Raw genomic sequence first — 16,557 nt, 5'->3', positions numbered from 1 at the left:
GCTCAGGAGAACTCCACAGTGAGGGGAAATGCTCATGTGGGCGAGAAGGTGAGCTGAGCTTAAAGCCCTCTCCGATCCCCAAAGAACTCTCTCTTCTACGACAGTGTTTGCAGAGAGCAGGAAAAGAGTATGACAAGAATTTCATTTGCCATATGAGAAACTATGCTTGGCTATTCTAGATAACTTTTTTCTTTCTATTGTATGAAAAAATAAAACAAACTTTCATAATCAAATAATAAGAGAATAACAAGTTACCACATTGTGTATCATTATCTCCGAAGTAGTGCAAAACATAAACCAAGAAGGTTCTTACAAAAAAGAAACAAGTAGTAATACAAACTTTCTTGTCCATGAACTAAGATAAACTATTATTACAAATGAAACAAATTAGCATATAGATTGAAATATTTTTAAAACAATAGAATATGTAATTTGGAGAAGTATTTGAACTTCTCCCCACTTCCTATTTATCTTTCTTCTAAATAACTTTTGAGGTCAGGAGAAATAAAAATTACAATCATAGAACATTAAAAATTAATGATGTGAAGACACTACATATAAAAACATGAAAAGTATCCTAAATTATTCTCAGAGGAAAATATATACCTCTAAATGCTTTTGAAATTAAACAGAAAATAAAAACAATCGAAGTTTAATCTAAGAAGCTAAGGAAACAATATGAAACAATGTAGGCAGAAAGAAGGAATGAACTTTTCAGTGAATTAGAAAACTTAATAAAGTATAACTAAACAATAAATTCAAAAGCTGAGATACTGGAAAGATTAATGTACCAGAAATATCTGATTAGTCTAATGAAGAAAAGAGAAAATGGGACATTTAAAATATGAAGACAGGTTATGGATAAAGATATCTTAATTTTATAAAAGAATTCTAGGTTAAATTTTATGCCAATCTCAAAAATTTTGAAGAAATATGTGATTTTTATTAAAGAAAATATAAATTATAAGAATTGATTCAAGAATAGCAAAAATTTGAAAAAACCCTCAAAACTACCATAAAGTATAGGAAGGAAATTTGCCAAGAAACAAACACAACCTACTCTTCAAAATGCCAGGCTCAGATGTTTTAGCTGAGAATTTTAATGTCTACTATTGGCAGATAATGTGTTTTAAACTTGACAACAGAAAGCTCCAAAATTTGTTTTCTGAAACTAGCTGACTCTCAAAGCAAAATCTATCAAATACATCCCAGAAAAACCTACAGATATATCTTACAAATATAGCTTCTGAATTTAATATTAGAAAATATAATCCAGAAGGAAATTAAAGATTAGCATAGGGTTATGTAGAATTTGTTGCAAGAATGAAAATGTATAGACCACTGGGAAATCTTTTTAGACAATTCATCCTTCAATAGATCAAAATGAGAAACTCATAGTGCTATCTCAATTGATTTATAAAAAAAAATTATGACAGTTTTCATCCATTCCAGAAGACAAGGAAAGGATAAAAGATGGGAAAGTGAAGAGGGTGAGAACAGAAAAAGAAGAAGCAGTTACTGGTAGAATAAGAAAAAGTGAGCACTTCTCTAACACAATTAAGAACATCTATTTCAAAATATGAGTCAACTTCATATCTAAATGGGAAATCCTAGATATATTTCAATTAAATTCAGGAACAAGATAATTCTTTAAAAAACAGAAAATCAAACGTTAATAGGTAAGGAGACTGAATCAGCAATCAAATCCAAACAAACAAACAAACAAAACTCTTTCTCAAAAAAAGCTCAGGCCCTAATGTCTTCATAAGTCATTTTTATCAGACATTTCGAGAAGATTAATAATAATCATTCTCAAATTCTTTCACATAACTGAACAGGAAGGAACACTCCCAAATTCATTCTACATAGCCGGAATTACTTTGATATCAAAGCCAGTAGAAGACTCTACAGAAAAAGAAAACCACAGGCTGATATCCCTGAAGAACACAGACGTTAAAACATTCAGTAGAATGCCAGGATAAGGATGCTATTTTTTGGTACCTCAATTCAACTTATTAGTAGAAGTTTTGGCCAAAGAAATTAGGTAAGAAAAAGAAATAAAAGCTACCTTAATCAAACAGAAAGTACAACTGTCTCTGTTTTCATATTATCTCATTTTATATAAAGACCTCCACCAAAAGTTATTCAGAAATAATAAACAAACACAGTAAAGTTGCAGGATAAAAAATCAACACATACACACAAATTCAGTTGCTTTACAATATATTAAAAAAAGATATCAAGGAAACAATTCCATTTACAACAGCATAGAAAAGAATAAAATACTTAGAAATGAATTAAACTAAGATGTTAAAGAACTGTATACTTAAAATTATACAATGTTGATGAAAAAATTAAAGAAGATACAAATAATGGAAAGATATTCTGTGTTCATAGATTGAAAGAATAAATATTGTCAAAATTTCCATATTCCTCAAAGGAATCTATAGATTCAATGAACTCTGTATCAAAATTCCAATGGTGTTTTCATAGAAATACAGAAAACAATTGGAAGATTTGTATGGGAACATAAAGATCATGACTAAGTACGGCAATCTTCAATAAGAAGAACAAAGTTAGAGCCATCACACTTCCTGATTTCAAATTAAATTACAAAGCTATAGTAAAAAAAGAGTATGGCTCTGGGATAAAAATAGATACAAACCAATGGAACAGAATGGAAAGCCCAGAAATAAGTCCACACTCATATGGTCAACTAATTCTTGACAAAGATGCCAAGAAAGCACAATGGGAAAAGGCAGTCTTTTCAAGAAGTGATACTTGGAAAACTTGATATCTACACATAAAAAATGATATTAGGTCTTTATTTTATACTGTACATAAAAATCAACTCAAAATAGATTGAAGACTTACGCATAAAAACTGAAACTACAGAACTCCTAGAAGAAAACATGGTAGAAAGCTCTATGACATTGATCTTGGCAATGGTTTTTTCAATGTGTCAACAAGAACACAGAAAACAAAAATTAACAAGTGTAGCCAGGCATGGTGGCCTGTTTCTGTAATCCCAACACTCTGGGAAGCTGAGGCAGGAGGACTTCATATTTGAGTCAAGCCTTGGCAAGTCATCAATTTAGGAAGATCTTGTCTCAAAAAAAAAAAAAAAGGAAAAGAAAAGAAAAGAAAAAGACCTGTGGACGTAGCTTAGGGAAAAGGTCTTAGATTCAAGCCCTAGTAATACACACACACACACACACACACAGACAGAACTAATGGGGCTATATCTAACTAAAATATTTCTACACAGCAAAGAAAACGATCAACAAAATGAAAAAGTGATCTATGACACGTGAGAAAATATTTGCAACCAAATATCAGATAAGAAGTTAATATCTCTAAAGTATAAAAGGAACTCCACTCTATTAGCAAAAAATCCCACAAAACAAAGAAAAAAACAAAAACAACCTGATTGAAAAAATTGGCAAAGAACCTGAATAGCCAGTATTCCTAAGAAGATACAGAAATAGCTATTATTCCTAAGAAGATACAGAAATAGCTGGAAGGTATATGAAAAGGTGCTCAACATCATTAACTATCAGGGAAATGCAAATCAACACCACAATGAGAGATAATCTCATACTCCTTAGGATGCCTGTTATAAAAAATTCAAAAGATAACAAGTATTAGGCAAGGATATGGAGAAAAGAAACCCTTACACATTGTCAGTGGGAAAGTAAATTGGCACAGCCACTATGGAAAAGTGTGGAAATTCCTCAAGAAATAAAAAACACACCTACTATATGATACAGAAATCCCACTTCTGAGTAGATATCCAGAGGAAATAAAATCAATAGTATTTTAAAAAGATATTGGCATCTCCATTTTACTAATCACCTTACTAATAATAGTCATGACATAGAAACAATCTAAATGTCTGTCTACCTGAGTGGATAAAGAAAATGCAGAGATACATATGGATGTAATATTTTTCAGCCTCAAAAAAGAAGGAAATGCTAAGTGAAATAAGCCAAGCACAGAAAGACAAACACTGCATGCAAAGTTAAATTCACAGAAATAGTAGAAGGATGATTCACTGGGATTAGGGTAGGGATGGGAGAAATGAGCAGATATTGGTCAAATGGTACAAACTTCCAGTGACAAAATGAACGAGTTCTGGAGACCTAATGTACAGCATAGTGACTACAATTAATGCACTGCATACTTGGAATTTGCTAAGAGTAAATCTTAGGTGTCCTCCCCCAGAGGGTGACAATGTGAGGGATGGATGAGCTAATGACTATGACAAACAGCTCACAATGTATACATATACTGAAACATTGTGGTGTGCACCTTAAATATATACTCTTTGTGAACTATAACTCAACAAAGCTGGATAAAAATAATATTCTTGGGTCCAGGGATTTAGCTCAGTGGTTCTGCCACCTCCCTCGCAAGCTCAAGGACCCGAGTTTGGTCCCTGGTACCAAAAAAAATATATGCTTAAAATTTTAACCAATAAATGAACTAAGAAAAGTACAGCGGTTGGAAGGGAGATAAAATGATAACCAGTATCTGTTCTGGTTTAGATCCTGAAGGTCCCCCAAAGGCTCATGTGATGAAAGTGTGGTCTCTGGCACAGCAGGGTTCAGAGGAGAGGCTGTTGAGGGGGTGACTGGATCAGGAACAGCCGATGTTATGAATGGACTAATCCATTACGGATTCATAGCTTAATGGGTTTTGCAAAGGGGCTCTCTTATAAAATGAAGCTCTCTTTTTTTTCCTGGCTGCCATGAGGTGAGCAGCTTTTGTTCTACCACACGCTTCCTGCCATGATGTTTCTGCTTCACCACAGGCCAGAAACAATGGAGCCAGCTGACCATGGACTGAACCTCTGAAACCATGGGGTAAAATAAATCCTTCCTCCTTTAAGTTGATTTTCTTACATATTTTGTCACAACAATGGAAAGTTGACAGACACAGTATCTAAACTATAAGTAAACTGTATTTATCATAAGTCTAAAATGTTTTAAAAATCAAGATGCTGCTTACATTCCAATAATGTTTAGTAGGAAATAAAGAGATAACTTTAATAGTGGGAAGAACAAATTTTAAATATCTGGAAATAAACTTAGCAAGTAATGATAAAATCTAGAAGAAGAGAAAAGCGGATCTTTACCAAAAGACACAAAAATATTTGGATAAACAGAGAAACACATCATGATTTTTGATGAGAAAACTCAACGGTGCAAATATATGATATCTAATTTTAACACAAGTCCAGCAGGATCCCAGGTGGGACTTTAAGGGAGAGAACCTGGGAAAGTAAGTCTAAAGCACAACTGGAGGAAAAGTGCTAGTTTCAAAAATGGTCAAAGAACAAATAACTTTCTATTAAATAGTAAAATATTCTAAAAGTAAAGTGATTAAAAAGTATGGTAATGTAGCCATATCAAGTCAGTGAAATCAAACTGAAAGGCAAGAAATTCCCAATAAGAATTTAGTATTATTAAAAAAAAAGAATTTAGTATTATTAGATTATTATGTACATTATTTTACAGATCAGTGATATTTTTAGACCTGAAATAGTGTTGGAACAACATCTGGGAAAAAATATAGACTTCCCAAACACTTTAGACCAAAATAAATTTCTATTAGATATACTATTTAAATAATAATACAAACATTCTAAGGAAAAACAGAGGAATATTGACATGTACTAAGAATGGGAAAGATTTTCTAGAAAATACGCTAAAGGTGAAAATGAATAACTGATGAACACTCTGACTATAGAAAAAGTGAAACATTTTTACAAATATCAAAAATGAAACTAAGAATCAGATGAGACATTTTGGAAAACACTTGCAACATACATGACAAAAAAGGGCTTTGTTCCCTTTTCGAACTATAACAATAAGCTTCAAACACTCAATATAAAGCGAGAAGATGAAGAATAAAACAGGTTTCACCCACCAAAATGACGCAGGTCACCTGAGGTTCTCACTCCTATGATTAAGGAAGACCCTGTGCACTTTTGAGGGGGGGGAGTATAACTCAGTCAGTTGTCTTCTGAAGGGAACGCAACACCAGACACCATGATTCTTAGACAGGCAGAGTCCTGAACTCAAAAATTCCACTTCTAGGAATTTAAGAAGACAATATAAGGTCATATGCAAATACTTAAACAATGATGTTTATATCAGCACTTTTTAAAATAGTGAAAACTTACAGCAATCTAAATGGTTAACAACAGATTTACTGTTGTTTTTAAAAAGGAGCTATCTTATATGAATTAACTTAAAATAGATCAGAGACCTGAAAGTAAGAGAAAAGACTATAAAATGCTTAGGAGTAAACATAGGGCGAGACCTTCATGACAATGGATTTGGCTGTCATTTCTTGGATATGACACCAAAGGCACAGGTAGCAACAAGAAACAACAAAAACAGACAAATCTGACTTCATGAAAATTAAAAATTTTGTGCATCAAAAGACACTATCAATAAGTAACCTATAGTATGGGAGAAAACATTTACAAATCGTATATCTGCTAAAGAATTAATCACCAAAATATAGAGAGAATTCCTAAAACAACAAAACAATCTAATTCAAAAGTAAGCAAATGCCTTAAACAGACATTTTTTTCAAAGAAGATGTATAAATAGTCAACAAGCAAATGAAAAGATGGTCAACATCGTTAATCATTAGGGAAATGCAAATCAAAACTACTTTAAGATACTACATGCATTATGATGGCTACTTTCAAATCAACAAACATCAGAAAAAAATAAGCACTGGTGAGGCTGTGAAAAAGCTAGCAGTGTGCACTGCTGGTGGGAATAGAACATGGTACAGCAGCTGGGAAGAGCAGTGAGGCTATTCCCTAAAAAATTAAAAATAGAATTAGGTAAAACTAATATGTAATCTAACAACTGCACTTCTAACAATTCCACTGTCTACCCAAAACAAGTGACAGCGGAGCCTCAAAAAGGTAATTGTATACCCATGTTCACAGCAGCATTCTTCACAGTAACCCACAGGTGGAATCAATGCAAGTGTTTCTAGATAGATGGATAAATCAACAAATGCGGTACATATATGTACGATGGACTATTATTCAGCCTTAAAATGGGTGAACCTTGGGGACATTATGCTAAGTGAAATGTACCAGTCGCAAGGATCAAATACTGTACAATTGTATTTATATGAGAATTCGTAAAGACAGAATGTGTAATAGTGTTCCAGGAGCTGCAGCTAGGGTGGGGAGTGATGGGCAGTTATTGTTTAATGGAAAGCTTCATGTCAGCACCATGGACAGAGCGATCCAACCCTCAAGGTGACTGCTGTACAGGGAGAGTACTCTATACCACTTAAAAATAGATAATATGGTAAATTTCCCATGACTCTTCCCATAGTTGAAAAACATGGAAAAAAAAAAGAAAGGGTCCTTTTTGACTGGTAAACACTAGGAGTTCTCCTTAAATCCAAGCCCTGAGCCTATGTACCAGCCCCGTGACTGTGGCCACGTCAAACAAGAGGTGTTAGGACTTAAATGGAGAAAGGGAAACTTGCCAACTATTTACAATTTTTGTGTATATGGCAACACATCACGAGCTATGTCAGCACCAGGTAAATGTGAGGAATACACTATTTTGTGTTTCTAAATGAATTAGATCAATTGTGTAAAGTGCCTGGTACACTGCACACACGCAGTGAGTATCAGCTATGGTGTATTATTTTATAATATTTCTGTATGTAGGACACAGGAAGCAAATACACTAGCACCCCAAGGCTCTCTGCACCTAAACTCCTAGGAAATCTGACACTCGGAACCCCACTCCATAATAAGTGATTTAGTGTTTCTGAAAATCTTTCCCATTATAGCACACTCAACAGCTCCCCAGGGACCTGGAAGAGTTAATTAGCATCTCTAATCACCTTCAGGCACTGGCCACAATTCAGCTAAGGTAATAAAAAGAGTATAATGACCTCAGATTATTTATACCTTCAATTGTTCAAATCAATTGTATGATAAAGTGTAGTACTTAACAAGCAGAGGGAACTGTACTATAACTGCAATTTATAAAGCTAGAGTGACATGTTTTTTAAAAAGCTAAAATGGATATAAAAGCATTAGTAATTAATTTGTGGTATAAGAACATTAATCAAACTGGTTGGCCGAATTCTTGTTACCCAGAGCTAGGATGGCCAGTCCTCCTCCAGTCCTAAGGCAACCAGCTATCATGTGTCTCAGGTAGACTTATTTTCCATAAGGTTCCAGAAAATTACTGGCAATTTAGATAATGTAAAGGGAACCCTGAAGAGAGGAGAAGGAAATGGAGAGATGGAAGAGGGGAGAGAGGAGAGAGTGCTAGAGGGAACTGATTTCTAATGGTGCCCTTGAGTCCACAGTGATAATAAGTGTGTGTGTGTGTGAGTGTGTGTGTGAGAGAGAGAGAAAAAGTAGAGCTCTTCCCTATAGTAGAATGAAGGAACAAATAAATAGAGAAAGAATAGAGTTAGAAAATCAGTATTCTGCAGACAGAATACTGTTATATACTGTTATGACAGTAATTCAGGCAAGAGTCAAAAATGGATGCTAAACTAGTGGGTGAAAATTTCAGGAAGAACAGGATATTTACGTAGTCTCAAAGCATTCCTTGCAAGATGCTTAGTAACTGCACAGGAGAAAACAGTCATTTTATAGTGGAAAGCCTGACAGGCTGCACCTTAACCAAATGGTCAGAGTTGACATTACTGATAATGGAACAAACTCCTGATGCAACATGGGAAAGAGAGATGAGCATCACCTCCCTGAAGTGGAGCCCTGCCTCAGATGCATCTTGAATCTAACCATGAGGAAACATCAGACAATCCAACTTAAGTACAAAATAAATGGTCTACACCCTTTGCAAATATCAACATCATGACAGATGACGGAAGGCTGAGGGAGTGCTCCAGGCTCAAGGGCACCAAAGAGACATGAAAACTAAAGGCCAGGTGGTCCTAGACATCAAAAACAAATAACTAGAAGGACTATCATGACACAATTGATGAGGCTTGGATAAAGTATGCAGGTCTAATATTAGTAGTGTTGATGACAGATTTTCTGAGTTTGATAACTATCCTGTGATTTTGTCAGTAGATATCCTCATTCCTAGGAAATACACACTAAGGTATGAAGCAGTAATGGGGCATGATGTGTGCCAGGAACTCTCATTTGGTCATAAGAATGTCATAGATATGTAACATACAAAATACTTATAACAGTCAAAATGTAACATTGAATCATTTAACACAGACATATGGAGAGACAGATAAAGACAAATCAAATGTGTCTGAATGTTAACAATTGGTGAATCTGGGTATAGAGTATATGGGAATTCTTGTTACTATTTTTGCAATTCTTCTTTGTTTGGAATTATTTTAAAAATTCAAAGTACAAAAAGGGAAGGTCAATGAGCTACCATCTAAGAACCTTTACAACTCAGAGGGTGTTTGGTTTGAAACTCATTAGCAGCTGTCAACCCAGGCTAAGCCAGGCTGTCCTCCCGCCCACCCTATGCTGTCCTCTATCACACTCCTGTTGTCTTCTCCCCTTGTTTTCTAGCAATTTGGCAGTGTGAGGTAATTTCAGGGATAATTTCAGCTCCTCAGGAAAAGCTCCCACAAAATTCTAACCAAAAGAATAAGGAACTATACTATACTATAGAACATTAGCTTAAATTCCTCCATTCCAATTATCTTCTGTTCCCCATAAACATGTGCAAATATGTTTTACAGCAAACATATGGCTGTAAAACCAGAGCAAGTTACTCAGCAAAGGAAATACAACCTCAGCTACCCACTGTACCCCTTCCTTTTTATACACAATTAACTTTTCCTCTCTGGCATGTTGTTAGAGCTCGGGTCTGGAGTGTTCCCCAAAGTCACCCATAGGTCCCCTGTGCAGCAATGTGCAGGGTGGGGAGCTAGAGAAGCGGCTGGGTCCTGAGGATTCTGACCACATCCAGAAGACTGGGTCTGTAATTGGATGAGATACTGGGAGGTGGAAGGAACTTCAGGAACTGGGAGAGCTGGAGAAGGCTGGTCGGCAAAGCTGTGCCTTTGGAGGAGGCATTTCGGCCCTTGACTCTTTCTCTACTTCCTGTCCCTCGTGAGGCGAGCGGCTGTGCTCCGCCCCGTGCGCCCGCGTGGACGCGAACACACACACACACACACACACACACACACACACACACACACACACAAACACACGCCTCCCTCACAGTGAAGCAGCCCCTCCCTCTCTCCACCCTCATCCTGAAAACAACCGAGCACTGCACACCGTGTACGTGCGTCTCAGTGTGACACCACAGCCTGTAAATGTATGCAATTAAAATAAAACCTTTAAAAACCAGTTACATTATATTGTTGATGTCTGTGTCTACTCCTGAGCTATCTTATTTACTGATTTATCAACTGTAGTTTATTATTACATATTATTGTCAAGTCAGATTACAACGTCTTTGAGAAAAAGACTGGAGCTTCATTAATGTTTGTATTTTCCATAGGGCCTAACACTTTTTACAGGATAAGTGTTCCATAAATATTTACATACATATTGAATGAAAACAAACAAATAATCACCTTGGATTCAACACACTTCTCCAGCTTCTGCCCTGTCAGTACAAACAAATCAAGACCCGACAGGACCCAAGTCACCCTGGATCCAGCACTCCTCTCTGGCCGCTGCCCTGCCGCCTGCCGGCCTGCACCGGTCGGTCAGCCTCCCGGAAGCGGAAGCGTGCTCTGCGTGCTCTTCACCCCCAGCCCCGGCGGCTGCCTTCTGCCCTCTCTCCCCGAGACTTCCCGGGCCAGCCTCAGCGGCCTGCTGTAAGCAGAGCCAGGGGCAGTGGGCGGCCCCCTCCGCCCCTGGCAACCTGTGGCCCTGCGACCCTCGCTTCTCTGGGAACAGTCGGGTGGGCTCACGGGGCGGCGCCACTTCCCGAGTCTCCTCCGCTTCCTGGGCAGCCTCCTCTTCCTCTTCCTCTCCGGGAAACACGGCCCCTCCTCAGTGTTCTTCCTCAGGCTCACTGCCACATGGCTTCCGGTCATCTTCTGAGCTCCAAGCTCCCATTTCCCAGGGCCTGTTTACCAGCCTCGCTTGAATGTCTCCTCTGCTCTTCCTCTCCGCGGCCGAACTCTTCCCTTCGTGAGTCAGGCGGGTTTGTCTCGGAGAACAGCACTGCGTCGAGCTGGCTGGCAAGCCAGAGGCTGGCCCTCGCCCTCGGCTCCTCTCTCACCCTGCACACCCTCAGCCGCCGCCTCCTGTAAACCTCAGCTCTCCATCCCCCTGCTGTGCCGCCACCCAGCTCAGCATTCACCGTCCCTCGTTCATACTCCTGCAACAGCCAGCAGCGTCCGGTTTCTAACTCACGTATCACTCCTTATTTAAAGTCATCTTTCTGATACAGAACCGTGACGCTGCTCCCCGCCGAAAGCCCTTCAGTAGCATCCGGTGTCTTCAGCCGGAAGTCCCTCCATCGTGTTTCCTGAACAAGCCCAGCTTTGTTCTATCCACGGCCTCTGCCCGGAACAGTCCTGTTCTCTTCATCTGGTTACCGCCCACCACCCTTCCTCCAGATGTACAGTAATGAGCCTCAGGAACGAGCTGACTTCCTGTGCTTATCTTCCTCATGGGCGTGGCTTGGTTCACGCCGCACTGCCCTCTGCCCCCTTGTCTGCCACTGGGCCCCCAACCGAGGCCACTGCCACAGGCACACAGCTCCCATTCTACCGGAACTTCATATTTTTCCAAATTATTATCCATATGTGACATATTTTCTTTTCCCTCTACTTGGGAAACATCTTTTTCCGTGGTGGATTAATCCAATTCTTGAAATTCAATTTTCTTTTTTGGTACCGGGGATCGAACTTGGGACCTCGTGCTTGTGAGGCAGGCGGTGGAACCACTGAGCTAAATCCCCGGCCCTTAAATTCAATTTTCTTTCACAAATATTTATTTTTCTCTAAATATTAATTCACTTTTCTTCTCTCTCTTTGGGCGCATCAACACATAAATTAATTTAGATTCCACTAATTCGAATTTTGCAAATATCAGATCCAATGGCACTTGAGCAAAAAAATCATTTATCCCATTATTGCAAGTGCTCAATTTTTTGCTAAAAATGAAACAGAACTCTTAAACTAGGATGAATGAAATCAGGGTTTCATTCCCCTTTTGAATTTATTAAGAAATTAAAAATATATAATATTCTTTTGTAGTTATGATATTTGCTGTTTAAATGTAAGTCATGTTGAACTAAAGTCTTGCATTACCATATTTTATTCCAATCATTAGAGTATACAATAAAATTAAAATGATTTTTGCTTTTCAACTCGGAGAGAACCCAGTCTAAACAAATGAATTCATTATACATTCCTTTTTTGTTTTAACTGAGAACCATGTTTCACTTTGAGTGGATCCCCAAAGTAAGCCTCTGTGATCACTAATTAAGCGCGAGTATCTCGTGGTATCATTCATCCATCACACGTGGCTTTGGGCTTGGTGCTAAGAAGGCACAGAGTCTTCTCCTTCACCAGAAAATTCCTTTCAGTTGGAAACTTCTACCAGAGAACAGCAAAAGACCCATCACCCCACCTGCTGCCAAACTGATGTGCAGAGCTGGAAAGAGTACAAGAAACGAAAGCCTTGAAGAGCAGGTCCAAGTTTGTGTTTGGTGAAGTCTGGATGAACTTGACAAAGTATATTAGGGGGAACAAGAAAGTGAAATCACCTTAAGTGATTTTTTTGGACTGTATGTTTGATTTTCTCAAGGAGATAACAAAAGCAAAATGGCCGCCAAGAGTGGTTTTGAGCGTGACCGGAATGGTGACTACAAGGACTATCCACAGCCTTGTCTTGGCCCCAGACTCCGGACCCTTCAATTTCACTTAAACCACCAAGTCCAGGATCTCATCTTAATCTCATACTAATTATATGAACTATCAGTGTAGAATTAAAGCTTACATGTAGATACTAACATAGCTTTAATATTTTCTCAACGTACTCTGATACAGTAGTATTTGGAGAATAAACTGACAGAAGGTTTTAAAAGGTAACTGGTATCCCTTTCCTTAAAAACGTCCACATAATTTAAGTTCATATTTATATAAAGAAATAATTACAAACAGAGGAGTCATGCACACATAAGGATATCTGTTGAAGGATAGAAAGGTTATTTATAGCAGCAATGTCAGAAATAGGGAAATGCGTAGCAACACACTAATATTTGTACTTACCCTATGCTAGGTATCATTTTCAGCATTTTACATTCGTCATTATAACAATCCTCTGAAGGGGATGCCATTACTTTTTTCCTTTTTTCAGATATAGAAACTGAGGCACAAAGAGGCATTTGCTAAAACTGGTGCTAGAGCTGAGATTGGAAAACAAACAGTCCAGCCCCAGTTCTGTGAAGTACTATGATGCTTTCTGACCTGACGGGTAGGTATGTGTGTGTGTGTAAGAGTGGGGGACAATATGTCATCCTGCCTAGCAAGAAAAATAAATAAAATCATGAATGTGTAAAGAGAAAACAAAGATAAAAAAGAAAGAACAAACCTGTGTGTTTAGAAAAAGAGATTCCAAGGTTTAGACACCACTCGGTGGTGAAACTGCATTTTTTCTCTCATTTTTTATTGTTTCCAAGTGAGTGAGTGCTTTCGGATGATAAGAACTGTCACTTACTCCTGCGGAAGCTCTCCTTTTGTTTCCTGCCTTCACCACATTTCCCTGTGCATTCCCCCACTTGGCTTTGCCTCACAATTCCCTCACACTTTCTCTTAGGTCTCCTCCTCCCTTTTATTTCTTATCTTTCCTATTTCCTTTTGTCTTCCTTGCTTCCTGTATTTTCCTACAACTCTCATGAACAGAAAGAGAAAAAACCCCACTCTTCCTGGTCACCACTGGCCCACTGGAACTCAGCTCATGAACACCTTCGCCCAGCTTAAAGAGGAAGAGCCAGGAGGACCAAGCCAGGGACTGCGGCAGTGACTCTTCCCCGAGTCCTGGGGTATGGACTAAAAATGTAAAGTCATCAAAACTTTTCTTCTTTATTTTCTGTTGCTTTCTCTTTAGTAATAGGTTTCTTTTCAGTAATCAATAAAATAAAGAGGATAAAAATAAAACTAGCAACTTTCTTTTGCCAGTTTCTCCTCAAATCTCAGTTAAGCAGGAACATTAGGAATCTTAAAAACAAGACCATTCCTTTTGCCAGATGTCTTAGCTTTACTCCAGTCGTTCATCACGTCATGCTCACCTTACTACAGGAGCCCCTCACCTGGACCAATGGCCAGAGGCCTTCCCTTCCCTACTTCTCACAGGGTGGCTTCATTCACATTCTACTTGGATAAAAATGCTTTCAAGTTACTTTGTTTCCAGATCTGTAAGGTCAAATGCTGTTTAGCTACCCTATTCCCAAAGGAATAATGTATCTTTGTTCCTGACTGTAAAATATGTATTCCTTGCTAACATACAAAATCAGGCAACACGTACAGGTGTAAACCAGAAAGTGGCAGTCCTCTTCAGCTTCACACCGGAGGTGAGCATGGTTAGGATCCCCTGAGCTGGGTTTCCAGAGCTTTCCCAGCCTCACAAGGCCGAGGTACCTGCCGGGCCTTTCTACTTCCCCACTCTGGTCAGGCCCACAGCACGCCCGTCCCACTCCTTCTGACTTTGCCGTGGAACTCAGTGTTGCGGGCCTGCTCCCGCCTTTCCTGCCACGCATCCAACTCATCATCGCCAACTTGAGAGCCCAGCTGAAGTTCTCCCTGTTCACGGAGCTTTCCGAACCTCGCTGATGCACAGATCGCAACCTCGGCACCACACACTACAACCACACCTCTGCCTCCTTCTGAGGTTACCAACACTTTCCGGTCCAGGTCACACACTGCCGGGGCCTGGGATGCTGCCCTGCACTTTGCTAGGACCTAGTGACAAGATGGGTCCTCGGTACCCGCTGCCCAGAGAATAGAGGGGAACAGAGAAATGGTTAACTGAGTGGTTTCCTTTTAACTCAGGGAAGTTCTTCCTCCACCTTTTAAAGACTGACTCTAACTCTCTGTACATCCCAGGCTACAGGCCAGTGGTGATCTCCAGGCCCAAGCAGGCTGTGCCTCTGCCCCAACACGCCAAACCGAATCGCTGCGTCCCCACGGCATCTGGAGAAGGATTTTCCCCACAGAGCGCTCTGGTTCCTGGCAGAGCTGCTGAATGGCTGGGCTCTATTTATTTCCTGCTCACTAAACTGGCCCCATTCTGTTATCACTCCATCAGGTTCACACAGTCCTCACGGTGCCCACGCCGGTGATACCTCATAACCAGTGCCCAACTGCCTGCTGCTGCAAAGTGCGCGAGTGACAATGTCCTTCTGCCCCATCTCGGCGAAGAAGATTTTGACTGATCTAACAAAGGCTCCCACTCAGTCAAGAGCCGTGAGAGGCTCCATGGCCCTGTGGAACATCTGCAGGCTCCTCGGGGAGCCCAGGTGGAAAGGGGACCAGAGAGGCCCGGGCTGCGAGGGAGGGCGTAGCGTCCCGCTCGCTGACCGGGAGGCGCGCGAATGGCCAGCTGCTGACCGGCACGGCTGCAGTTCATGCTCACCTCTCGTCGCACTTAATCAGAATCACACTGTCCGTTCCAATCCCCAGGGCTGCAGCTCCCTTCTTGAGAGAAAAATGACTCTGTAAACAAAAAACATTTGTAGTTAGTGTCACACAAAGACAAGGTCCACTCCCCCTCTGCTGTTTTTATTTTCCTCCTTCTATCTCTACTCTGAATCTCCAAGCCTGAGCTGCTAAGAGAAAACAGCATATTTTACCGATGCTTTAAAAATAGTTGTGTTGAAAGACTTATAACTCAAATACACATAATTTAAATACTGTCGTAAACATTTTTAAGCATAATCATCCCTGTGCCTTGACCATTTCACACTGTTGTACAATCATCGCCTCCATCCACCTCCAGAGCTCTTTTCACCTGTAAAACTGAAACTCTTCTCATCAAGCGAAAACCCCCATCTGCAGCTCCTGGCAGCCACTGTTGTACTTCCTGTCCCCGTGAAGCTGACTGTTCCGTCACTCACACGAGCGGATTCACACAGCATTCTCTCTCTTGTGACTGGCTTCTTTCACTCAGCATAATGCTGTCAGGGTTCACCCGCGTGTAGCGGCAATGTCAGAATTCCCTTCCTTTTGAAGGCAGGCTAATGCTCCATGTGTGTGTGGAACACGTTCTGCTTACACAGCCATCCATCCATAGACACCTGGGTGGCTCCCACCTTCTGGCCATTGTAAACAGTGCTGCCAGAAACACTGTACAAATACTTCGCTGAGACTCTGCTTTTGATTGTTCAGTAGGTACCTAGAGGAAGGATTGCTGGGCCACATGGTAATTCTATTCTTAACTTTTTGAGGAACTACTACATTCTTTTCCATAAGCTCTACCATTTTAAGCTCCCAGCACCAGTGCACAAAAGTTCCAGTTTCTCCACATCCTCACCATTTATAATTTCCTCCCTCCCTCCTCTGTCTCTTTTTCATTCTCTCTTTTTCTTG

At 39.7% G+C, this 16,557-nt stretch overlaps 1 protein-coding gene across 4 annotated transcripts in view; it reads right to left on the bottom strand.

Moving 5' to 3' along the window:
• Positions 1–16,557, bottom strand: part of Gad2 (glutamate decarboxylase 2) — a 71,207-nt gene that overhangs the window by 34,938 nt on the left and 19,712 nt on the right. For all 4 annotated transcript variants that reach the window (XM_087207157.1, XM_087207156.1, XM_087207154.1 and 1 more), the window contains one exon: positions 15,605–15,684. In XM_087207157.1, coding sequence (XP_087063283.1) covers positions 15,605–15,684 — 80 coding nt within the window. The remainder of the gene's footprint in view (positions 1–15,604; positions 15,685–16,557) is intronic.

Source organism: Heterocephalus glaber, unplaced genomic scaffold (genome assembly GCF_053883595.1).
Source record: "Heterocephalus glaber isolate CG9 unplaced genomic scaffold, H.glaber_assembly_v1.0 deba00000768, whole genome shotgun sequence".
NCBI classification, from domain to species: Eukaryota; Metazoa; Chordata; class Mammalia; order Rodentia; family Bathyergidae; genus Heterocephalus; species Heterocephalus glaber.
This window is presented reverse-complemented; position numbering and strand designations above follow the sequence as displayed.